Source organism: Artibeus jamaicensis, unplaced genomic scaffold (genome assembly GCF_021234435.1).
Source record: "Artibeus jamaicensis isolate MK-2021 breed Jamaican fruit bat unplaced genomic scaffold, CSHL_Jam_final contig_233, whole genome shotgun sequence".
Lineage (NCBI taxonomy): Eukaryota > Metazoa > Chordata > Mammalia > Chiroptera > Phyllostomidae > Artibeus > Artibeus jamaicensis.
This window is the reverse complement of record NW_026521486.1, coordinates 3,650,174-3,675,195: the sequence shown is the minus strand read 5'-3', so window position 1 is coordinate 3,675,195 and position 25,022 is coordinate 3,650,174. Positions and strand designations below refer to the sequence as shown.

General features: G+C 58.9%; 2 protein-coding genes across 2 annotated transcripts; one reads left to right on the top strand and one right to left on the bottom strand.

The window, feature by feature from the left end:
- Positions 1 to 586: 586 nt before the first annotated feature.
- MCAT (malonyl-CoA-acyl carrier protein transacylase) lies at positions 587 to 8,647 on the bottom strand. The gene is made up of 4 exons (XM_037160661.2): positions 8,172 to 8,647; positions 7,000 to 7,087; positions 4,083 to 4,300; positions 587 to 1,355 (listed from the first exon to the last, which is right to left on the bottom strand). Exons 1-4 carry the CDS (start codon positions 8,589 to 8,591, stop codon positions 921 to 923), a joined length of 1,161 nt encoding a protein of 386 aa, XP_037016556.2. The 5' UTR covers positions 8,592 to 8,647; the 3' UTR covers positions 587 to 920.
- Positions 8,648 to 13,540: 4,893 nt separating this feature from the next.
- TSPO (translocator protein) lies at positions 13,541 to 23,124 on the top strand. The gene is made up of 4 exons (XM_037160774.2): positions 13,541 to 13,638; positions 19,929 to 20,138; positions 22,130 to 22,268; positions 22,704 to 23,124. The coding sequence occupies exons 2-4, from the start codon at positions 19,957 to 19,959 to the stop codon at positions 22,890 to 22,892; spliced, it is 510 nt and encodes a 169-aa protein (XP_037016669.2). The 5' UTR covers positions 13,541 to 13,638; positions 19,929 to 19,956; the 3' UTR covers positions 22,893 to 23,124.
- Positions 23,125 to 25,022: the final 1,898 nt, after the last annotated feature.

The window sequence follows — 25,022 nt, the reverse complement described above, 5'->3', positions numbered from 1 at the left end:
AGAGCAAGCCCTGTGCCACGGGCACCTGGCGGGCAGTGAGTATTCACTGCAGGGGTGACTTGGGAGCAGGGAGGAAGCGGGCCCTTGGTGGCCCTCCCTGCACCCCTCCACTTTGCTAAAGGCCCCCCTTCCCCCCAGGGCGGAGGCTGCCCACTCTCTGGCACACAGCGGACCCCTCAACACTACCCCTTGGGCTTGGGTGTAAGGGCTGCCGAGGCCGGCTGCGTCTTAATCCCTTTCGATTCGGTGACAGAGGAGTGAAAGATTCTGGCTGTGGGTGGCTACAGGGACAGTTGGAGCACCGCCCTGTGTCACTGGCCTACCTGGTGGACATGCCAGGGTGCCCACAGCACCTGTCACACACAGTGACAGGCCAGCCTTTCTAGTCCTTGGGGCGCTCCTGCAGGCCAGGCCGGCTCAGCCCACGTCAGAGCCGCCGCCTGAGCCGAGGTGACGGGCCTGCCCGGGTGGCAGTTCGAGAACTCAGCAGTCTCTTCATATACCGGGCACTGTTGCTTTTTCCCCCAGCATCAAACCACGTTTCAAGGAGGAGAAACAGCACCGTGACCCATGTGGCTCGGCTGGTTGGGCGTCTTCCCCCAAAGGTCGCCAGTTTGATGGGTTTCGGTCCCCAGTGGGGATGTACGGGAGGCAACCAGAGGCAACCGATGGGTGTTTTTCTCCCTTCCTCCTCTGTAAAAATAAAATCGTTAAAAACAGAGAGAAACAAACTGTCTTGTTATAAAGAAATACTTCTAGTACTTCATGCGGTGTTCAAAGCTCTTTGCAAACAGTCCTGGTCGGTCACGCAGGGGGGAGGCTGGATGGAAGGAAGGGCAGGACCAGCCTACGGGGGGGGGGGGGGGGGTGACAGCCCGGGCCTGCAGCCCCCCGTCCTGCCCCCTGCTCATCTGGAGACCCTAGGAGTCCTGGTCAGACTCGGGGGCCTCGTCCGCCGCCAGCACCTCCACGTTGCTGTACGACTTCCAGGCCTGCAGGTTACAGTTCTTCAGGATGGCTCCCAGCTGCTTCCCAGGCCCCACCTCAAAAGTCTTGGGGAACTCCGTGCCCTTTTTCCTCTCGTACAGGGTGTGCATCGTCTGCTCCCACTTCACTGGCGAGACCACCTGCTGGACCAGCAGCTTCTGGATGTGTCTTGGGTGCATGTACCGATTCCCATCCACGTTGGCGTGCACAGACACCAGGGGCTTCCTGATGTCCACGGCCTCCAACACCTGCGCCAGCGGCTCCAGGGCCGGCTCCATGAGGCGGGTGTGGAACGCGCCACTGACCGGCAGCATCTTGGTGCGTCTGAAGTGGTACTTGGAGGAATTCTTCTGCAGGAACTGCAGAGCCTGGAAGGTGGAGAGGCGGGTTAGGCGGGGGACACCTCCTGGGAATTTGCAGAGAGGTGGTCCCGTGTGCAGACCCTCCTCCCACACCTCGCACCCTGCAAAGCCTCCTGGCTCTCCTCTGCGTCCCAGTTAAAGTCACAGCTGTTGTCAGTGTCCCAGGAACCTGGCCATTCACACGGTCCACAGGCAGGGGACCACAGGGCGACCAGGAGAGATCTGAGGCTGAAAACCTGGGACTTGGGTCCCGTCCCAACATGGTCACTCACTACCTCTGTGGCCCCAGGCAAAGCCCCTGACCTCTGGACTTTTTTTTCCCACCCATAAAAGTCGGCCACTCCCAAGGTTGCTGGGAAGTGATCCGGTAGGTTTGTGACGGCGTCTGGTGAACATAAACGGCACGACCACGTAGGCGCCTGTTTTCCCCCTCACGCTCCGTGACACACCTGTTTCCATGTGACTTTGTAACTCTCAACATAAAAGTGCAGGGGACACCAACTCCTCCCCACCAGAACCCCCTCACCTGGGGTTTCTCTAGGGAAGAAACGGGCTTTCTCCTCCTGAAGCCCAGCCTCCCCTGACCTCCCGGGCTACCAGGGAGTGTTTGCAAACAACGTAGTTTGCAAATATCTTTAGAGTAGTAGATACCCTTGGAACCTTCTGCGCTCAGGGCAGGCCAGGGCTGCTGGGAGGCTGGGCCGGCTGCGCCAGGAGGCAAACATAAACCTTACTGAGGCCCCAGCAGCTGCGTGGCCTTGGGCAATTTTCCTGTAACTCTTGAGCCTCAGTCCCCCCCTCTGTGAAATGGGGATGGCTGTTAGCTACAGGCTCCTGTAAGGAGAACTACTTGATGTATGTGTGCTGTGTTAGGGTCAGCAGTTACCAAGCCCATCCATGTCCCCTGGAAAAAGCTGTCACAGGGTCACTAATGTGTGTCCCCTTTGGAGAAGAGGGATTACTGTTTGTAGGGCACAGCACGCCTGGGCCCTCCCCACAGGGTGTACCCGCCCACCAGGCATGGCCATCACCCCGGGCCCCACCGGAGACTCTCCTACGCTGTGAGTTTGCCCCATGCAGACTCTGCCCGGTCCTTGCCAGCCCTGGGGGAAGAGCGCCCAGCACCACAAACCTCACCTGCAACAGGGCCCTTGCTTGAGGGATGCTCGCCCATGGGGACCACCGAGGGGTCAGGGCCCTGTGACTGCAGCAGAATCTAGACTGCGGGGGCTGATTCGGTGCTTCACACTCACGACTGCCCTCCATCCATCCCCACTGCACTGAGGGACACACCCCAGGGGCCTCTGAACAGCCCCTCTTGGGCTCCAAGCCTGGCCCGTTGAGGCAGAATTGTCTGGTCATGCCCAGCACCTGCGCTGACAGCTTCCTCCGCCTTCACTCCCTGAGGCGTTGTGCGCTTTCCCCGGGGTCCTGGAACCACTAGCCTCAGGCCCCTGTTACAGTCACTGCCTGGGGGTGCCAGCAGGCTCCTGTGTGGTGGCCCTCTGCTCCGGCCCTGGTCTGGCAGAGGCAGCGGAGTCTTTTTAAATTCCAGTTAAAAAGGACCCTGGCCCTCCCCTGAACTCTGCTGTTGCACTTCCAACAGCACCGAGAGGCCACGCCTGGGACTGACTCTGGGAGGCAGGAGGCCGGAGGCCCTCCCAGCCCACTTCCGGGCTTCACTCCAAGGCTGTTAATGGGAAGGAGCAACCAGCGTCGTGATTATCTGGGGCTACAGTATCTGACCTCGGCATCTTGGAACGCTCACAAGAGGGACCTGCTGGCCCCCACTGATGCAGGGGAGATGCACGAGGACACCTGGAGCGCTGGCACGGCCTTAAAGAGGAAGGTGAACTGAGCATCGTCGAAGTGGAGGCGGCAGACTCCAGAATGAGACCGCCTTCAGTCCCAGTTCTGCCTCCTAGCACCCACCCACCCCTCCCTCGCCTCCGCTTCCACACGTGTAAAGTGGGACGCAGACTCCCCTCCTCAGAGCTCAGGACTGGCCGAGAGGGCCGGGTGAGGCAGGAGAGCGCTGGCCCAGTGACAGCAGCCCCCATGTGCACTCAGCCTGCCCGGACCAGGAACAGCCTGCCGTTCTCGCCGGCCCCGCCCCCAGCCCCACCCCCTGCCCTTTGGCGCCACCTCCGCAGGCCGGCCCACCGGTAGACGGCTCCACCCTTACTGGCCCCCAAAACCCGGGTTCCTCGGTTCACCGCCGCCTGCCTCTGACCGCAGGAACGCTGGCTGATCGGTCACGTGTGCCCCAGCGCCCATCACAGGGGAGCTGCTCCAGAAGTGGCGTCTGCGGGCGCAGTGAGTGGAGGAGATACCGGAAGGAAAGGAAGTGAACTCAGGGCAAACGGGCATCTCAGGACCAGCAGGGCAGGGTGGGGCAGCCCTGAAGGAAATGGCTCTCTGTAAGGAAGCAACCGTGTTAGGGGCTATGAAAGCCCAGAATGTTCTGCAGGAAGGCCCTGGAGACCACCTGGCCCAGGCTTTACCTTTCGGATGGGCTGGACAATTTGCCAGAGGCTGTCCCGGTCCGTGGGTGGTGAAGTGGGGGTGGGGTCCCAGCCTTTGGTCTCCCTCTGCGGTGCCCACTGCCCTGCACTCTGGGGCCCTCGCGCGCTTCCCAGAGGCCTGGGCCCGGCAGAGCGCCCAGCACGCTGGAAGGTTCCGGCTTGCTGTGTGGGCCTAGGGCCTGTGAAGGATGTTCCCGCCGACACCAACCTCCAGGTGTCCGGAGATCACCCTGCAATCCGGGAAGAGGTAGTTGGCCACCTCGCACACGGGGTTCTCTATCCCCAGAGTCTTGCAGTGCTCCCGGGCTTCCAGACAGGCGAAGGTGAACTTGGACTGAGGCCGGCCGAGGACGGACAGCATCCCACTGGGGACAGCTTCAGAGGCTTCCTGCATAGCCTCGGCTCGGATTTTCACTGCATACAAACCTATCCGGAGAGAAGTGCATTTGGAAAAATCAGGGCACATGACAAAGGGGGGGAAGCCCAGGCCTGCAGGACAAAGCGCAGGCCCCATGCTGTGAGCCGAGACCCTGATACTGGCACAACCACCAGGCTGCAGGGCCTCGTTCTGTGCATCTGCTTCCATCACATGGAGCCACACCGCGTGATCAGGGCAGGCTGCTGCCCGCAGCTCTGCACATATCAACCCCAGGCCCCGGCCTTAGAGCTGGCTCGGTGTTGGATCTGACCAGGTGTAGGTGCTTCTGCCCCCAGGGCAGTGTCTGGAGACATCTTTGATGGTCACAACTGGAGGGGGAGGGGGTGCTACTAACAGCTGGTGCGTAGAGGCCAGGGATGCCCCTCAACATGCAGAGTAAACCCAAAGAATTATCTGGTCCAAAGTATCAGCAGTGCCGCTGTTGAGAAACCCTGGGGTAGGTGAAAGGAACAGACTTTTGGGCTATATTGCTTGGGCAGTTCATGATCTCCTTCCAGGTCAAATTTTATTTAGTAAAAGAGGATAATAGTAAATAAATAATGTGCCTGGACAGTTGTGAAAGTGGGAAGCATCATTAATGAGTTTACTATTGAAGAGAAATCACGTGGAAGGGGAGAAACAAGAGCCATCAGGTATCTGGAATGATGTACAATCACACAAATTTGTTACACCGTTGTTACAGACCAAGCCTCACTGCCCTCACTTGGAGCTGGAGACCCTGCACTCCCCAGGCCAACGAGGAAATAGGACTCCCAGTTCAGTGCGGCTCCAGCCCAAGGTGAGAGGACAGGGCCGGAGCCAGGCCGGCAGCCAACAGGATCAAGACGGAAGAGTGGCCTGGAACTACTGGACCTCCACCCTCCACCCTGGGGCTGCTCCCTGGCGATGAGGGAGAGGACGAGCCCAAGGAGGGTCAGGGGACCACTCCTGAGCCTGAGGGGCAAATCCTGCACCTGTCTGACACGCCTTCGTTCACTCCGCACTGATACACATCGGCACTGAACTCTCAGCCCCCTTACTGTTCGGCACACACCTGTGCGTAGAACAGACCACACGGGCACTCGGAGAGAACACGCGGAAACCCTCCCAGGCAGGCGTCCAGGAAGTAACCACGCAAAACATCAAGTGAAGATACTGAACACGAAGTGTACACGTGCTGTAATTCTGCAACTCACACATAAAACTATGCATAAAAGTTTTATTAGCATGTGGAAATATGAAACTTTTTCATTTCCTTAACAGTGCTATATTAATAGTGCTATATTAAAAACCATGGAAGTAAAATTCACATTAAGTACAACCAGCACCTGCCCTGACTGGTGTGGCTCAGTGTGCTGGGCATCCTCCCGCAAAGTGAAAGGTCGCCAGTTCTATTCCAGGTCAGGGCACGTAGGAGAGGTGACTGATCGATGTCTCTCTCCCTCTCGTTCTCCCTCCCTCCCCCTCTCTCTAAAAATAAAATAAGATCTTTAAAGTAGATATATATATGTATAACCAGTGTCAGGTGTACGATAGTGGCAGTTGTTGAATTCATAATGTTGTGTAGTCACCAGCTCTAATTTCAGAACTTTCCAGCATTTCATAAAACACCGCCCACCACCAAGTGGAACCACTCCCCGTCCCTCCTCCCCTCCCTCAGTAACCAATCATCTGTATGTCTATGGATTTGCGTGTCCCAGGCATTTCACGCAAAAGGGATCACACCGTATGTGACGTCCGTGCCTGGCACCACGGCATCTTTCTGCGGCTCACCCCTGAATGATACTCCCCCATATAGTTGCACAATCAGCTCGTCTGTTCACCTGGAGACAGCCGTGGGCACTGTTTCCACCTTCTGGCTGTTACAAACATTCGTGGCAAGTCTTTCTGTGTGGACATACGTTTTGTCCTAAGTACAGACCTCTGAGCACAGCTCCTGGCTCGTGTGGTAATTCTACCTTGGTTTTTGCAGACCCAGCACACTTTCTACAGTGGCTGCACCATTTCGCATTCTTCCAGTAATGTTCCTGTTTTTCTACATCCTTGCCACCACTCGCTATTTTCCTTGTTGTTCTAAATTAAAGCCGTCCTACTGGGTGTGACGTGGTATCTAACTGTGGTTTTGATTTGCAGTCCCCTCGTGACTGGTGATGCTGCACATCTTTTCACGTGCTCACCGGCCACCTGTGTATCTTCCTTAGAGAAATGTCTATTCAAGTCCTTTGCTGCAGCCCCTTGCTCAAGGTCCTGTCTGCACTCAGCGTGCTCCGAGCAAGGTGCCCAGGCTGAACTATAAGCAAAAATGTTTAACTTTCAACTACACGCAAAAGTCTTATGTGAAACTGATATAGATCACTGTCAAACACTCATTTTCTTTTCGATTTAATGAATATTTATGGAGCTCCCACCACGTGACAGGCACCAAAGGTGCGTGAGCAGACCAAGAATGCATGGGACAGTGGGAAAGACAGCCTGGCAGACAGATTTCATGAGATTACAGAAAGAAAGGACATCCCTGATGAACCCTTTGTGCCTAAAAGAGAATCGAGGTGAAGTCTGGCCCTCTGGTTCCTATGTCATCCCCATCCATATATATACTCCTTCTCTGTCACCCGAGTGGGTCCGGAACTATTTTTCACGGTGTTCCCTATGCCTAGTGAGCCCGGTGAGATGACACCCCTGTGCAACACCAAACCCTTCTGTGTACCTTCAGAAAAATCCATGGCTCCGGCAAACACCAGGGCTGCGAATTCTCCCACACTGAACCCAGCAGCAGCAACACAGTTCTCAATGACCTGCGGTGACAGATGCAGAACGTGAGGCCCCGCTCTCGGAGCCTGGACTGAGAGCTGGCGGTGGCCCAGTGAGCCGGGGTGAGCTGGCCTGGTGCTCCAGCCAGAAGACGACATGCAGGAGTGGCCTTGACGGTTGCTGTTACAGCCCCTTCCCCAATGAGGACCTTCCCTGGCAAGTGAAAGCCTGCTGGCTGCCTCCAAGGTACAGCTGTGACTCCAGCCCAGGGCCCTGGGTCCCCTGCCTCTGCCCTGGAGCTGCCTCCCAGGCCAGAGGCAGCTGGACAGAGTGGGAGGGCTCTAGGCATAGAAGTTCAAAGAACAGCATGACTTTCAGAGTCTCAGAGAGTTGGATTTGATTCTTAGCTTGGGATTTCTCCCTAACTTCTTCAAGCCAGTCATCTCATCTGGGAAATGAGGAAGGAGCAGGGCCTTGGTCACAGGGCCACTGAAAGAATTACATGAAGATGTTTTTCAAGAAAGCACTTAACGTAGACCTGGCCCAGGGTAAGCACACAGTGAAGTTTATCACCACTCAACTAATTCCTTTAGCATTTCTGGGTCTCCTTTTCTCATCCACAAAATAACAGCATTCATCTCCCAAGGCTGTTGTGGGGATGGAGTACAGAGTTTAAAGCACTAGCTAACATTTACTGTCTTGATATTAAATAATTGCAATCAATTCACACCTTCAAGTGAAGTGACATTCTCAGATAATTTCTTCAATGATCATTACTAAGGATGATACTCAATCCTTCCAAAATCATTTACTAATTACTGAAATTATTAAGGATCATTAAAATCGCAACCTGGCCCTTGACTCCTCAGCCCCTTCCCCTGGTCTATTTTTCTTTCTACAATACAACACTTATCATCTTTAACATATGCAATTTACGTAGTGCAGCTGGTCTTCTTTATGTCTCCCTCCTCTCACACGCAAGCCCTCTGAGGGCAGGGATCCTTGTTTTTGTTTACAGCTGTATTTCCAGGGCCCAAACAGCGCCTGGAGCCGACTGGGAACTCCGAATCAGCCTAGTGTGTCCTAAGTGGGGCCACTCCGGCCTGGCTGTGAGAGCTCGGGCCTCACCGCGGGCTGCAGGTGATGCAGTTTCTCCACGGCGGCCAGCGAGGCCACGAAGATCGCGGGCTGGCAGTGCGCGGTGCGGTCCAGGGCCTCCTGTGGCCCGTGGAGGCTCAGCTCCAGGAGGTCGTAGCCCAGCACGCGGCGGGCAGCAGCGTAGAGCTCGCGGACGCGCGGGTAGTGGAGCAGACCACGGCCCATGCCCACCACCTGGCTGCCCTGGCCCGGGAAGAGCAGCACCGAACACTGGCCGGGCGGCCGCCGCGCCGCCGCCTCCCAGGGCCCCTCCTCCGCTGTTGTCGCATCTCGCAGCAGCTCCGCCACGTCCACGGCACCCGGCGGAGGCAGCCGGTAGTCCGAGGCGCCTCGGCAGCAGCCCGCGGCCCAATCCCAGGACCTCACAGCTCGCGCGAGCCGGACGCTCATGGTGTGGTACTGGCCCCACGCGAATTACCGGGGCGACCGAGATCCGACTGCGGCTGCGTGGCGCGGTCCATGCTGTATTTCCTTCCGGGCGGGCCGAGGCACCGGGGACGAGAAGAAAGGTTCCGCGGTAACTGGTTCCGTCGCAGTTCCGAGACTTTTCACTGCCGCGTGCAGCGTGTCCAGAGGGACCCATGCGCTTACTTCACCACGGGGAAGACTGAAACACGACAGCGCACCACAATAAGCCCTCAATAATATTTACTGACTAAACAAGGCAATGCAACATTCACTCTTTCTACCCAGCCCGCGTCAAGTGTTTGAAACGCTTCTACACTCTTTGACTCAATACTTACTTGATCCTGCCAGCTGTGCTGGGCCGTAAGCAAGGTAACAGCTCTCTTTCCTAATGTTTTCTGCAAACCAGGCACGGTGTACAGCACATAATAAACATCCAATAAATATTTTTTTCCCTTGGGAACAAAGCTCTGGATATTTTTCTGATACTAGTTTATGGACTTTCTCACAGCAACACTATGATGCATTGGTACTATTATTATCCTCAATTTACGGGTGAGTTGAGGAAGGCTCTAAGATTGAGTGGCAGGTGTTTTGTGACAGAAGGGAGTGGAAATTGGGGTTATCCGACTTCTGAGCAGCTGTGTGAGGCTGGGTCAGGGAGAGTCTAACTCTGGACCTCGCCTCTACCCACACCCCCTCTGCTTCTCTCTCATTTCCTTTCCGCCTCTTGGAAGGAGCCCAGGAGATGCAGACCAACCCCACCCACTACACACCTCATAATGAGAAAGATCGGGGTAGAATGGCATCAGCAAACCCTCGGCGAGCTTGAACTAGGAAATGAATTAAACGGGCAGAGAACTAACTCTCGGAACATCACAGCAGCTTTGCTTTCAACAGGGAAACAGTGGGAATAAGCTGCATGCCCAGCTAGAGATTAGTTCAGTGAATTATGGCAAATCTATGCAATGGTTTGGCTGTACAAAATATGGAGGGAGTTTCCGGTTGAGAGATGAATAGAACACACCCTGCTTCCAGAAGCCCATAAATCTGCAGCAGAGTGACCTTTCGAGGACATAAATCCACCAGGACGGGGAGAACAGGAAAGTGGGCCTGGCAACAGAACCTCTGGAAGCTGGAAAGCAGGTAGACTGACCGGTATTTCTCGACCTGGCGGACCCTAAACAGCCGCATCCCTCCCAGCGGTGGAGTTGAGAACCAACCCTTATTCTTACAACAGGATCCTCTGAAGTTTAGGTAGCTCCAGCTGCTTCTAGGTCTAAGGGGGAAAGAGGGCTACAGTAAAGAGAACTATCTGAAGGTGTCTCCTGAAGCAGGAACAGTTAGCTCTTCAGATCCCCTCCCTCTTTCTAGCTACTGGGTGATGGCCTTCCCCCACTCTGGCACACATCTGGGCTAGCTCTGGAAAGGGCTGGGCACGCCAGGGCCAGCGGTGAACGTGGGTACTGGATACTGAATGCAGAGACACCCTCCAGTGTTCTCTCCTGCTGAGCCCCCGGAAACCTGTGGCCAGGCCCCAGTCCTCTAGGCGAAGGACTGGAGGACCTTGGGGCATCTGACCAGTCAGAGAAGAAAACCCTAAGCTATCAACAGCCCCGGGAGTCCCCAGACAGATGGCCCACTAAGTTCAGCTTACAGTGAAGCTAAGCCAACAAATGTCACCGGCGGACTTATTTTCCTCCTGCTTTCCTAACCATGGGCAACCACCCAAGGATGTCCTCTTACAAACAGAAAACAAAACCACGTAAGATTCAGAGACTAAAGTAAACTGTCATGATGGTTGAGAGACGCTGCATCCACGAAAGGGGAACAGGAAGTTATATTAAAAAAAAAAAAAGAACAGTCAGAAGACAAGACATAATCCCTGGAAATGAAAAATAGCAGAATTGAAAAACTCAAGGGAAGGCCAGGAAGAGGAAGTTGAGGAATCGTCACAGAAGATAAAGCAGAAAAGGTGAACGTGAGGAGGAGAGAAAGGGAAGTCAGGGGCCCAGGAGGAGCAGTGTTGAGTCACAGCAGTTCCAGAAAGAGAAGTGAGAAGATGGAAGGAAGGAAATCAGCAAACTTTTTATTTTTTTATTTTCGGAAGATAAAGAATACGAGTTTCCTGGATGAAAGGGCCATTGAATGCTGGCGTGATGAATGGGACTAGGCCCTCACTGAGGAGTGTGAACTTTCAGGACTCTGGGGAAAAGTCCTCAAAATCTTCCAGGAAGAACAAAACAGGCCACACACAGAGGGGCTCAGCCGCCAGCACTGCGGGCAGGAGGGTCGTGTTTCCAGGAGGCTGAGGAACAAACGGCTCTAGCTGGAGCCCTCACTCAGCCGAGCATCCGCCAGCCATGGCAGAGAGCTTCCAAACGATGCCTCCTGCGCAATCTCTCTCCAGAACTCCTGGAGGACAGGCTCCTCACAAACACGGGACCCGAAAAGGCACAGAGGTGCCACCCAGGGAGGGAGGAGCCAGCCAGCAGAGGGGTGGAGGGCATTGCCCGGGTAGGTGGTGGTGAACAGGGACCCAGGATGGCATGTGCACAGGTGTGCAAGCAGTCCCACCAGGAGCAGAGCGACTCCAGGGATGTACCGTCGCCACCATGCCGGCTGCTACTGTGGTGTGAGTTTAAGGACAGAGTCCCTGGGCCACTCAGCCCGGAGTCTGGTCCAACTTGGCCAGTCTTGATGACAAGCTGATCAGGTCCTCTTCCCCCCTGCCCCACCTGCCGCCTGGCTCAGTCAAAGACACTTGCTCCATCTCACGGGAGTGACCACGCAGACACCTGAGTTCTGAACACAGGTGTGGCGAATGCACAAGCAAGAACACAGAGCAACCCACGCTTCTGACCCCTTCTTGCTGCCTCACCCCCGACCTTGCCCATGGCCGCCTGTGCACAGGGAGGCTGAGGCCGGTCCAGTTTGACCTTCCTTGCAGTCTCCCTCGGGCCCAGCCTCAGGCCCACCGTCTCTGGCCAGGTGCGGGCTGCCCCCTCACCTTTCTGAGCACCGGAGGTGGGGTCCGTTCAGTGGGGACTGAGAAGGTGTCTGCCCTGCCCCCTCCCCAGACAGACTAAAGTCGGGGCCTGGGTTTGCCTGTGTCACCTCCTCCAGGGCTCAGCCCAGGGCTGGGCCCCCCAGGCGCTCCATATAGTGTATGTCCTCGAGGCTGGCACGTGACAGGTGTCCTAGAGAGGCTTCCACGCTCAGCGCTGTGGAGCTCAGCGGGCACAGCCCACTGGAGTGGAGGCTGCACAGAGGCGAGGTTCCGGAAGAGCTTCCTGGGTGACTCTGGAGAGGGGTCCGACTTGGACACCTGGTGATGCCCGAGGAGGGAATGGTGCTCCGGGCGGGGGGACGGCACCTGTGAAGGCACAGAGGTGGGGGTGGGAGGGTCAGCTGGACCTCGGCTTGGCAGGGCCTTGAGTGCCAGGGACAAGGCTTAGACTTGCCCCTAGGGGAGGGGGAGCCACGAGGGCTCTGAGTAGCGGAAGGGCCTGGAAGGGAGCCAGGGACCAGCTGGGGGCCTGGGCTGGGGCCCAGAGGAGCGGCAGTCACTGCTGTCCTGGCTCAGGTGGGGTCTATGGGGTGGCGAGAAGGGGGGCAGAGGTCACAGGAGGTGAGCAGGGGATCTGTATCCAGATCTGCAGGTTGAGTGGCCCCGGGCAGCACCACCCCCTCAGAGCTGCAGGCTCTCACCTGGGAAAGGGTGTGAACCTTATGAGGACGGGGCCTTGTGGGTGGGTGCCCAGCCCTGCCCTTTGGCCCCGGTATGCAGCAAGTATCTGTGGGCAGCAACCTCTGCCACCCAGGGTGCCCCGTGGGCCCGAGCCCTGCATGCCATAGGGGTGAGGCCAGAGGGAAGCCAGTTTGCCTCCTCCCCACGGGTCTTCTGGGGGAGGAAATTGTGGCACTCAGCCAAGCCAGGGGCACCTCTGTGCGGGAGAGGCTGAGGGCTGGCAGCTCTGGGGAGGCGTGGCCCGACCACCTTTGAGAGGGACAGACACGCAGTGCCTGGGGCCAGCACACTTTGAGGAACCCGGGCAAATACTTGACTTTCTTTTAAAATCAGAAGAAAAAGGTGGCTGGAATATAGCCTGGCTTATACTTGTCATTACACCAATACAGCCAAAGGTGGGAGGGGCCCACGCAGACAAAAACGCTGGGGCTTAGCTTAGGAATGACAGACCGCAGCCCCAGAGGCGCAGGGCTGCCGAGCCTGGGGGTGGTGTTCGCCTGGGCCCTGGGGGGACCAGAGGGGCAGCCGGGGCTCCTGCAGACCAAGTCAGCCCCATGTGGCTGGGACAGGCCCTGACCTTCAGGGATAGAGCAGCCTGCAGATGGGGAGGGGAGGCGCCCAAGGCCTAGGGCTGGACATGCCTGTCCCATCAGGGTGACCCAGGGAGGCTACCTCTGCGCTGTGAGGACTGCAGCCTCCATTCACTGCGCACCAAGTGTCTGCAAGGCGCCCTGCCTGCATCATCAGCCCCACGACACTGTGTCCATCTTCCAGGTGCAGGGAGATGGAGGCGGAACCAACCACTGAGCAGTGAGCCAGGGCCAGCCCGCAGGCCGCGGCAGCCCTGGGGCAACTGCCAAAGGAGAGAGGGCGCTCCTCCAGATGGGAGCAAGGCTGCCGTGTGGGAGGGTGTTCATGCTTTGCATCACGTGATGCAATTTCCCTCTCCAAGGTGGTCTCTGTTGACCCATTTCACAGATGGGAAAAGTGAGGCTCAAGAGAAGCTACCCGCCTGAACCGTGGCGCGGACCTGTGCGACGAGAAACGACCTAAAGACTGGCTCCTGGCCCGGAAGGCAAAAGCGCATTGCTGGTGGCAATTCAAGAGGGGTGACCTCCCTGTCCCGAGGGCAAGCCAGTGGGCGGAGGTCCGGGCTTCCAGCCAAACCGGGCGGGGCCGGGCGGGGCCTCGCGGCAGGGGCGGATCGGGTTGGGGACCTAGCTGCCACCTCCCGCCGCTCCCGCCGCGCAGTGCTCTTCCCGGAGCAAGTCCTCGTCGCTGGTGAGTAGGGATAGGGTGCCGGGGTCACTGCGAGAAAGGGGCCCCGCGAGGGTGCGATCCCTGACAGCGCCCGTCTGCCGGCGCGCGGCCCGAGGGGGGAGCTGAGACCGGAGGTGGAAGGCGGGGGCTCTGGCGTGGGGACCCGAGAGGCGACCGCGGTGCCGCACTGGGAGGTCGCCTGCCGGGTCAGCCGGCTGGGACGGCGGGTGGCCCCGGCCCTGGCCGGGACTCCGCTGGCGCTGGCGGATTCCGGCGGGAGACGGGGGGACTGGGCGTGGGGGGAACTTGGGTAGCCCCGCCCCACCTCCGCCCCGTCCGTCCGGCCGGCCGCTAGTCCCGCGGGAAGCAGAGCAGCGGGGAAGGGCCGAAAGGCGTCTCCCGCCCACTCCTGCGCCCTGCGAGCCCGGGGGCAGGAGGGAGGCGAGAGAGGGAGGGAGTGGCAGAGGCCTCGGTCTCCTGATCCACTTGAAACAACACCCAATTTCTAGGGGAGGGAACCCGGGCCAGAGTGGGGAGGTTATTTGCCCAAAGCCAGGTATAAAAATACAAAACAAAACCCTCACGGGGCCTCAGAGCCCGGGCCCTAGTTCCCACCCTCCGATCAGGTGAGCAGTAGTCTGCACCGGGGCCTGGTGTGTGGCCTGCCTGTCCCCATACCCACCTGTCGTAGAGGGAAACTAAGGCCCAGGGAAGCCTAGGTGAGCAGGGAGGCGGGGCGTCTGGCCCTGAGCGCCCCTCCCCAGAGCGGCCTCTTCTGGCCCCGGAGCCTCTCCCACTGGCCTCTCACAGCACGTGCTCATGGTGTCAGCCACGTGCTGGAAGATGGACACAGGAGGGGCAGGGCCAGCCTCCTCTGGGGACAAGGGGCTGAGGCTGTTCCAAAAGAGTCAGGGACAAGGAGGGGATGTCTGAGGAGGCTGCGGAGAAGAAGCAGCGGCCGGGGGCCCTGGCACAGCAGGCCCAGGACCAAAATGATGCTGAGTGGCCAGCCAGGATGTGGGCGGAGCCCCCCCCCCCCCGCAGGGCAGCAGGGGCCCTGATGGGGAAGGAGCTGAGGAAGGAGGCGGGGAGGGTCGCAGGCCTCTTCGGGAGGCAGCGAGGCAGGCTGCCTCCTCCTGTCTCCAGAGGGAGCCGCACAGGCATTCCGGGGGCCCCCAAGGCATCCCTTTGAATTGGGGGGCACTGGGGCCACCCAGGGGCCACTGTCCCAGTTAGACCTGCAGTGGCAGAGCAGAGCAGCCGAGGTTGGAACCTTTGGGGTCCCACCCCACACCTCCCGGGCCGTGGCTCAGGGGAGGGGCTGGGGCTTGGGCTGCCCTGGAGGGTGCCTACTTTGGACGGTGTGCACTTTTGCCTTTTCATTATTTTATTTTTGAATCTGGGTTTCATTAATTTGTATTCTCTTTTACTCACTTTTCATTGTGCAAGCAAGACCTGGGTGTGCTCTCCGTGTGCAAAAGGTAGTCATGCTCCATAAAGCAAGCTCCCCCTTAGCGCCCCAGCCCTGCCCTGGCCCAGACCTTCCTGGGGGTGGGGGGTGTCGCTCCTTCCGACCCAGCGGCTGGCACATTGGACGCTTTCACAGCAGAAAAGCTCTGCAAAGGTTATGATGAGGAGGACTGGCTGTGAGTCCTTATACACAAACCGGCCGACCAAGTCCCTGGGACAGTGGTGACTTCCAGGGAGGGATAAGCCAGGAGGATTGGGTACAGCTGGGGAAGGAGGGGCCAGAGAAAGCGCAAAACCCTTTGTGCTGTTTCCGGGCTTTGTCACCTTCTACAGGGAGGGTCACCTGTAGAGACCCCACAGCGAACCACAGGATCCCCCAGAGACCCACTGGCTCAGCCCCACTTAACAGATGGGGACGCAGAGGCCTGGGAGGTGAGGCTGCCGGGCTGGGAGCGAAGCATCACAGGATGGGAGGTCCTGGGTCCCAGTCTGGGGACAGGGAGCTTCGGCTGGCATATCTGCTGCCCTGATGTGCAGGGAGGGCCGGGACATTGGCCTTGGGGCTGGAAAGAGTGAGGTTGTTGGCCCCCTGGTCAGTTGAGGTGAGGCGGGGCAGGCCTCCTGCGCCTTGTTGGGATGAGGGAGGAGGCCGAGAGAGGGGAGGTGACACAGCCGTGAGTGGGTGTGTGGCCGTGTGGCCCAGCAGGCTCCCAGCTCAGGGGGTGAGGATGACCCGGAAAGTTCTGGGACTCCTTGTACCTCAGTTTCCCCTTCCGGGCCCTGGCAGTAGTCACCAGTCCACCGTGGAGGCCGAGGGGGCCCCTCCCCTGCGGCTGCCGGAGAGAACAGCGGGGTGAGGACCTCCACCAGCCCCGTGCCTGCCGTCATTCCCAGAGGCCTAGAACCTTCTCCTGACCCGGGTGCTGAGCCTTCTTCGCCGAGCCTGATGCCTGGCCTGTTTAGGAGGCATCCCGGACAGTGGCCCCAGGCTGAGGGCGGGGCCACATGTGAAGCTTTGTTGCCTGAATATCTGGTGGCCGCCCAGCTGACATTTCTCAGCCTGGGGCCTGCTCCTTGGGGTGGGGGGAGACGGGGCAAGTGCCCTCCAACTTGCCACGGCCCCTCACTCATCTGGTCCTCATGTGACCTCCCCATGAGGCTGTTACCGAACAAGAGGTCCGAGGGAGGGGCAATACAATATTTGGCCCACCTAGGGATGCCCAAAACTGCTATACAACAGGGGCCCCTCCCAAAAACAAAATACTAAAATCTACTGGGCCCTTCTGTCCGCCGCCAATTGGAAAGACATCTTTTAAAGCCAGAGATTTGTGAAAAGGAAACAAAATGTTTATTTAATACTATTCAGGCCTAATGCCTCCACTAAAATATCAAAGTCCTTTAGGTTGTACACCTACACCCACACAGTGCTCCCTTCTCCCACTGTGCCAACTCTGGGTACCGTAAATCAGGAAAAGAGCACACGTCTGTGTTGCAGGCCGCTGGCACCGTCAGCTGTGTCACCGTGCAGGCAGGATGTCTAGTTAATCCAAAGTACTGTGGTACCCTCTCATGGTCCACTGGCAAGAGTTCTTTGTACCCAGTTCCAGTCAAGGTCTCTCTTGCTTTTCAGGCCCCGTGGCCAAAGGGGGCACCCCAAAGCCGCGTGGGCCTCTTCTATCAAAGCTGCAGGAGTCTGCACTCCACCAAAAGCACGTGGCTTTCTTCTTCACCTGGCTGTAGGGATCTCCATTCTGCCGCAAACGGTGTGATCCTCTCCTCACCTGGGCAGTTATCCCCTCATGTCCTGGAGCCCATCTTTTCCAAGCTCTCACACAGGCCCTCTCACTCAGGAGCGCAGCCCCTCGTTACCATCATGAATCCCCGCTACTCCCTTCTCCCTGGCTCCAAACTTGGCCACTGCTATTTAACATATCTATGAAACCAGTTAAAGGTTATAGATGTGTTAAATAACCATTCCAGAGGTTAGCTGCAAAACTGTTGCTATGCAAAACAGCTCTCAATGGCCTTGCTCCATTCGTTTCTTCCCCCTGGGGGGGGAGGTGTGAGGACATCTTATATGTCTCTCTAATATTCTTATACACTTTGAATTCTGGACACCATTCCAAATCTTTTTTGGGGGGCCCCCTGGCTGCACCCTGTATCAACGCCGTGAAGCAGGCCGGGCAGCTTGTCCCCACTTGCCATAGGGGGAAACTGGGGCCCAGAGAAGTGCTTTGGCCCTGGGTCACCAAGCCAATCGGAGGCAGAGCCAAGCTTTGGGTTCCTGGGCACCTGTTGACAGAGACAGAACTAAGGGTGCGTGCCCGCACCCCTCTGCCTGAGTCCCAAGCCCCTTCCTGGCCATGGGTGCGTCCTGGCCCTCCCTGGGGCCCCCTTCCAGAGTGGATCTCGCTCTGGCCCAGTGTGACTCAGCTCAGTCAGTCCCCCAGTGGGGTGATTCGGGGCCAAGCAGTCCCCAGAGTTCCAGGAAACTCCCTGCCTAGCTCTCTCCACATGGGGAGCTGGACGCCCTGTTTTCCAGCCCATGGCTTGGGCCCCGCCCCAGCCTAGAGGAAGTGCCAAGCCCACCTAGGTGCAGCCGGGGGCGGGGCAGGAGGGCCGCCAGCTCACACCCTGCTCTGCCTGGCGCTGGGGGTGGGGGCGGGACCGGATGGCGGGCTCTGGGGCCCTGTCAGCTGGCGCACCGGTGCGTCCTCTGTGGGGATTTAGGCGAGTGGTGGGTGCTGTGTCAGGGTGCCACGAACATCCTCGCCCACAAAGCCTTGGGGAGTCCGGACGCAGGCTGCCATGTGGGTGAGCCTCAAAACATGCCCAGTGAAAGAAGGCCAACCCGAGGCCGCGGTTGTAGGGTTCCCTCTGCAGGAAACATGCAGAGGAGGTGGATGAGGGGTGCGGAAGCTCTTTTGGGGTGATGGACTGACTGTTTTAGAACTTGAGATCGATGGTGATTGCCGAGCCCTGGAGTGTACTAAATGCCACTGAGTCGTGCACTTTCAAGTGACTAGTCTCCGCGCTGGCCGTGTGGCTGGGTGGGCGGGAGTGCCAGCCCAGGCGCTGGGAGTTCTCGGGTTCGGTGCCCCGTCAGGAGCCTGCGAGAGGTAGCCATCGATGCTTCTCTCTCACATCCATGTTTCTCTTTCTCCCCTTCTTCTCTGAAAGCAATGAAAAAAATGTCCTCCTGTGAAGATAAAAGAAGAGAGAGAAATTTTGTGAATTGCAGTCCAATTTTTAAAAAACTAGGCAAAACTGGATGGACAGGAGCCAATATGGTCCTGGAGCCGAGGGATGTGGAGGAAGTGGGGGCTCCGATGGGCAGGCGGAGGGGCCGGGACCCCGGGGCCCGAGGGCTGATGGAGGAACAGATACCAAGCACTGGGCAAGTTACCGCTCCAACCGGGATACTTTTCGTAGTTTTATTTATTTCTTTTCAATGTTTATTTATTGATTTTTAGAGAGAGAGAAAGGAAGGGAGAGGGAGAAATTGTTTGGTTTTTCCACTTACGGATGCACTCATTGGTTGATTCCTGTCTGTGCCCTGACCAGGGGTCGAGCATATAACCTTGGTGGGTCAGGACGATGCTCCAACCTGGCCTGGGCTGCATTTTGTACTAGTCTTAGACTCACGGAAATGTTACAGAGTTCCCATATACCCTCAGCCCCAGTGAGCATCTCAGCTTGCCAGGAGCATGGCGTGCTGCTGGGCACCTAGTAGGTCATCAGCATGGACCTTGAGGCTGCTGGGCAAGGGGGTGTGGCCAGCAAGCATAACGGAGCGGCCTGCTGCCCGGTCCCCAGCCCTGCAGGTGGCGGCGTCCAGGCCTTCCTTGCCCTGAGCCTGCCAGCCTCTCAGGGCTGCCGCGGGGACATCCCCAGCCCTGAGCTCCTGCTGCCTCCTGCCCCTTCCCACTCACCACCTCAGTGGCCCTGGCTGTCAAGGCGGGAGCAGGCTTTCCACCCAGGCAAAGCTTGGCCCCCGAGTGCTGTGTGGCCGCCCGGACGGCTGCACTCCTTCTCTGGCACACGGGAAGGGAGGGTGATTTTAGGGTGGGCCCGTGGGGTGGTGTGAATCACCTGTGTACAGAGACAGTCCCCACACTGGACTGGGCCCAGGTAGGCCAGGTTGATGTCCCATTGTACAGAGGGACAAACTGAGGCCAGCCCAGAGGGTGAAGTGATTTGCCCGAGGTCACAGTGAGTCAATGGGGAGCCAGGATTTGAGCCAGGCTCTGCCCCAGGCACGAATGAGTGACGGATGAACAAGAACTTCCGGAATGTAAAGCGCAGGGTACGGACTCTCGCAGTTCTCCCAGAGCCTGCCCCCAGCACTGCCCCCAGCACTGCTCCCCACTGGCACTTGGCCTGGGGAAAGTGCTGGAGGGGACCCAACTGGCCGGAGTGCGGTGGCAGAGTGGAGGGCCCACTTGCCAGGAAACCCACGGTGCAGGCTGAGGGTGAGGGCCCAGGACCCTGGCAGCTGGGGCAGGAGCTGAGGGGGAGCCAGCAGTGGGGGCAGGGGCACCGGAGAGGCTCCTGGAGTCAGGGCTGCCTCCTGGGTGCCAGGAGGGGGGTTGGGTGGGAATGTGCCCCCTGGAGCCGTGGGGCTGGGGTGGCAGCTTGGGCTGCATGAGCCCAACCCTCCTGCCTGGCCCCTGTTATCCGAGCTTCCCTGTCTTTCTTTCCAGTGAATGATTAGGGGCTGCTAACAGATCTACACTCTGACCCCGGGTCTGCTCTGCACACAGTAGGGCCTTGGGAACCGCTCGGTGGAGCCTTGGCCCTGGAGCGCCCCTCCTCTCACCGAGCCCCGTCTTCTCTTTCAGAGCTTCTGGGACAGCGGTTCAAGCAGCGATGGCACCGCCCTGCCTGCCCGCCGTGGGCTTCACACTGGCACCCAGCCTGGGGGGCTTTGTGAGCTCCTACTACGTCCGTGGAGAGGGCCTCCGCTGGTATGCCAGCCTGCAGAAGCCCTCGTGGCACCCACCCCGCTGGACGCTGGGCCCCATCTGGGGCACACTGTACTCGGCCATGGGGTAGGTGGGCCAGTGCACCCGCCCAGGCAGTGGGCAGGGCTATCCTCCCCTTTCCAGGGCCCCAGGACTGTCCAGTGCTCCTGGGGCAGCCGCACCCTTTCCCGCTTCACTCACCCATTGAGGGCGGAGAAAGCTGCAGGACCAGTTGATTGCAGCTCGGAACCTTCCCCTCCAGGGCCTCCTGGGAGGGGCGGGCCGATGGCTCAACCCCACACTGGCATCCTGGCTGTTTTCACAACTCCAGGGCAGGCCCGGCTCAGTGTGCAAAGTTCAGGCATGGGCAGCGTGGGCGCCTCCGAGATCAATGGCAGTGAGAACAGCAGCATTCATAGTAGTTTCCATTTGTGGAGCGCCCCTTCTTGATGCCAGGCTGCCTCGGGTAATTTTCACGGCCCCACCTTAAAAAAAAAAGATTTTATTTATTTATTTTTGGAGAGCAGAGGAGGGAGGGAGAAACAAAAGGAGAGAAACACTGATCCGTTGTGTCCCGACCAGAATCAAACCCACAGCCTAGGCATGTGCCCTAAGTGGGAATTGAACCAGCGACCTTTCTCTTTGTGGGACGGCGCCCAACCAACTGAGCCACACCAGTCCGTGCATAACCACCCTCTTCCCGACTTTGACCAGGGACCTTGGGGGAACGCAGGGCCAGAGTGTGGGCGCACCCGCCCCCCCCCAGCCCCTGGACTAGACCCTGGAAATGGCTGTGGTAAAAGGAAGTGCTCTGTGTGTGGGTGCCCCCTGGCGGCTTCAATGGGAACTGCACTTAGTTGAGGTCAGCTTCCTGCTCACCTTCTGGAATGTTCCCTGCGTCCTGATTCTAAGCCAGCCCAGGGCAGGGTGGGGCTGCAGATGCTAGGCACCCTAGGGGCAGGTAGCAGAGGCCAGGCTGGGTGCCCCAGGGTTCTGGTGGGAAGAAGACCATCCCTGAAACCTGGGTGTCGCCTGGGCCCCACGCCCCGCCAGGCCCAGGTCCAGGCCCGGCCCAGCTAGGCTGCCAGCACTTCTCTGGCCTGCCGCCTCCTCTCCAGGCCTGGCCCAGACGCCCGCTGCTGCTCCACCTTGCTCTGGCCTCCAGGCCTCCCACTCCTCCTCGGCACTTACCACACACAGAGATCCTGATGAAGCTCAAGGGTGGGCCCCGCCTTCCCTGGGTCCGAGTGGAAGCTTTCGTACGTCCTGATTAGGTTCACCAACCCTCTCAGAGTCGAGGCCCCGGCCTCTGGCCCTGGTCACCGGGGTCCAAATCCTGGCTCGACTCGCCGATCGATGGCCTGTTAAGAAATCTCAGACATCTCGCCTTACTGTGCCTCAGTTTCCCACCTGATCCTCCTGCCCACCTCCTACCTTTCACCTGAGGGGGAAATGAGTTGACACCCGGGAAGGGCTGCAGAGCCTGGGGTGTGCAGGTGTCCAAGGGCCTTAGCCACTCTGACTGGAGGTGGGGCTGTAGCACTGGTAGCCCGAATATCGAGCCCCCATGACCAGGTCCCTTTTTGCCTGCTCAGCTTCACCTCTCTGGTGCCCCCAAGACCTTGGTCTGCTGCCATGCAGGCTGACTCAGGGGCTCACGCCTGCCTCGAAGCCTTGGCATATCCTTGTTAACTGCCCCTGCAAACTCCTACTCATCCTGTGAGGCCCAGCCCAGAAGTCCCACCGTTCTGTGCAATGCCCTGGCTAGGACAGGAGCCTCGAGTGCTTCCTCCACCACAGCACCAATAGGGAGAATAACCGTCACTGCATATGGAGCGCTCCTGTGCTAGGCACCGCCCTGAGCACTGCCAGTGGGTCAGCGTGGATCCCCTCGGCAACCCTGGGAGGAACCCCAGAGGGGTCAGGCGGCAATCCCGAGCTCACGTAGCTGCCGGTGGCGGGGTGTGCCTGAGTCTTCACTCTGTGGTTCCGGGGGTGAGTGAGCCTGGTACCCTGCCCAGTAGGGAGGCTTCTGGCATTTTCCTCGATGCTGCCCTGATAGCAGGCCTCTGTTTCAGATATGGCTCCTACCTGGTCTGGAAAGAGCTGGGGGGCTTCTCGGAGGAGGCCGTGGTTCCCCTGGGCCTCTACGCCGGGCAGCTGACCCTGAACTGGGCATGGCCTCCCATCTTCTTCGGTGCCCGACAGATGGGCTGGGTGAGTGTCTCCCTGGTCCCTGGAGGTGGCTCATGGAGGGAGGGACGTGGCATCACATCCCAGACGGGGTCAGGCTCCAAAGCCCAAGGTCTGCCTGTCTTCAGAAGGTCTTTGGGGAACAGCGCCCTCCTGTGGCACCTCCCCAGCTGCTCTTCCTCCTGTGAAGGAGCCTTGCAGGGCTTGGACTGGGCTGCTGGCTTTGGGTTTAGGGGCCATTCTGTAGGAGAACCCACATTGCACCCCCAACGTGGCATGGGTCAGGCAGGGCAAACGTTCCCATTTCCTATATGGGGAAACCGAGACAGAGAACTGGGGAGGGCCTTGCCTTGGCCAAATCGTTTAGGGGTGGAATGGAGGGATGGCTGTAGTGTGGCGGCGGGTGGGTGCTTTGCTTCACAGGCCTCCCTGTCCTCCCTCCCCTGCATGTCTCCGCAGGCCCTGGTGGACCTGCTGATGATAGGCGGGTTGGCAGCAGCCACCACCGTGGCCTGGTACAAGGTGAGCCCCCCTGCCGCCCGCTTGCTCTACCCGTACCTGGCCTGGCTGGCCTTTGCGTCTGTGCTCAACTATTGCGTCTGGCGGGACAACTACGGCCGGCGTGGCGGCCGGAGGCTAGGGGAATGAAGTGCCCTCCCTCCGAGGACCGTGGCTGCTGCCAAGCAGGCCTTGCTGGTGGTGGCGGCCCTCGGGCTTTTGTGGCCACCAAACCTGTGAGTTTGTCTGGGCCCCAGACCAGAGCTGGGAGCTGTCCCGGGCGGAGCCGCACCCTAGAAGCAGCGCCCTGCACTTCCTGCACTGCTTGGGGCGTGGCCTCGGCCTGCAGCGTTTTATTAACCAAATAAAGCTTTTAATCTGGTGCCAGTTTTCTTCTGGGGGGTGGGGCCTGCTCTTGGGGGGAGGAGGCTCATCCTCCGGTTGGATCTGCCTGGGGGCTGTGTCACCTGGCAAGGCTGGACCTCCTCAAGGCTCCTGCACGCTCCTGGGGGCCCTCCCTGGGCCCTGGAAGAGGTGAGGTGGCTGCCCAGGGTGGAGAGGCCCGAGTCGGACCCGGAGCCCACATGGCTGTGCTGCTGCCTGGCCGCTGCGGACCAGGCCAGGCCGTGGGCTTCCACTGAGCCCTCAGTGGGCCACAGTCCCCTCAGGTCCTCTCAGTCCGCCTCAGTCAGAATGGGGCTGGGGACACCGACTGACCTGCCTGTGGGGGGGGCTGCTCCCCCACCCACCAGACAGCAGCCCAGGGTTGGGGGTGTCATCCCTGACTTCAGGTAGGTGGTCTGCAGCCTCCCCAGGCCGAGGTTCAGATCGAGAGGGGCTGCCGGGCGGGGGCCTCGCCCACGGGCGCATCTCCCACGTCAGTGCTGTTCCTGGTTGTTGAGTAAGTCAACTCGAGTCCACAAACCTTTTACATTTCCTGCCGTCTGGCCTCCTCCGCCCTCCTCCCGGCTCCACAGCCAGACCTGACCCCGGATGACCAAGTGCCCAGGGAGGAGCTGAGCAGAGACAGCTGGCTGCCGTCTGAGCAGGGGGCTGTCCTTCGCCTGCCTACCCTCAGCTCACCTGGGACTTGATGCCCGAGAGGACCACGCTCTGCAGGAACCCAGCAGCTCCGAGCTGCGAGCCCTCGGCCAGCTGCCCGCAGGTTCCGAAGTTCTCCGTGAAGGTCAGGCGCCACGTGTGTCTGACGGGCGCCGCGCCAGCGACTTCCGGGACGTTTCCATGAGGCTCACTCACAATTTTTTGTCCATTCCTTACACCTGTGGGTTTGTTCTTCTCTAGCAATAACCCACATGCGTCCCTCTGGCCACAAAACACATAATCACAGAAACGCCAGAAAAATGGGCAAAAGAAGGAGGCGTTTAGTGGTTGTGTTTGCTGGCTGTCTCCTGATGCTTTCTCTGGTTTCCATTCCTTCCTCTCTTTTTTAATCCTCACCGGAGGAGGTTTATATTGATTTTTAGGGATAGTGGAGGTGGGGGAGAGAGAAACATCGATTGGGTGACTCCTGTGCTCACCCAACCGGAAATCAGACCTACAACCTGGGCATGTGCCCTGACTGGGGGTCGAACCCACAACCTTTGGTCTATAGGACGAGGCTCCAATGAACTGAGCCACCCAGCCAGGGCTCTCTCCTTTTCTGAGCTGTTACCATCCACTAGGGACTTGAGGGTGCCGAGAACTTCCACGTTGGTTTAATAGGAAAATCTATGCCTCACGGATTTATCGGGTCCTCTGGGCTGCACCCTTTCCTGGGGGCTGCACCCTTTCCTGGAGCCACCTCACGCAGCTGAGGTCTTGAACCAGAGCATCTGCCTCCCTGTCCGCCTGATCGGCCATGGACTGTCACACAGAGCGAGCCGCTCACGCAGCCCAGAGGGCTCAGCAGGTGGGTGGGCCGGCGGCGCGACTCTTAGGGGCTTGCTAAGCATGTTCACTCTGTGTCTGGCTGCCCCGGACTTGGCAGGTGGGAGGACGCCCTGCCTGTCCTGCACCGAGATTAGCCCACGTCCATGACCGTCCAGCAGAGCCGCCGTGTGTGTGGTGCAGGCGGCCACCGAGGGCTGGCCCTCACACTTCACCTTGGGGCTCCCAGCACCACCGTAGAACCTTGGTGCACTCGGTCCAGCTGCTGGGGTGGTTGACTTCTGGTGCCCCACACTTGCAAATTCTGGCTTTTTATGAAGTTTTTTTTAGTTTTTTAAGATTTTATTTATTTTTAGAGAGGGGAAGGGAGGGAGAAAGACAGGGAAACATAAA

Coding starts and splice junctions, on each gene's coding strand:
- TSPO (XM_037160774.2), top strand. CDS start 19,957: ATGGCACCGCCCTGCCTGCCCGCCGTGGGCTTCACACTGGCACCCAGC. Junction 20,139..22,129: donor ACACTGTACTCGGCCATGGG/GTAGGTGGGCCA, acceptor CCTCTGTTTCAG/ATATGGCTCCTACCTGGTCT. Junction 22,269..22,703: donor GTGCCCGACAGATGGGCTGG/GTGAGTGTCTCC, acceptor ATGTCTCCGCAG/GCCCTGGTGGACCTGCTGAT.
- MCAT (XM_037160661.2), bottom strand. CDS start 8,591: ATGAGCGTCCGGCTCGCGCGAGCTGTGAGGTCCTGGGATTGGGCCGCG. Junction 7,088..8,171: donor TGCATCACCTGCAGCCCGCG/GTGAGGCCCGAG, acceptor CTGTCACCGCAG/GTCATTGAGAACTGTGTTGC. Junction 4,301..6,999: donor AGCCATGGATTTTTCTGAAG/GTACACAGAAGG, acceptor CTCTCCGGATAG/GTTTGTATGCAGTGAAAATC.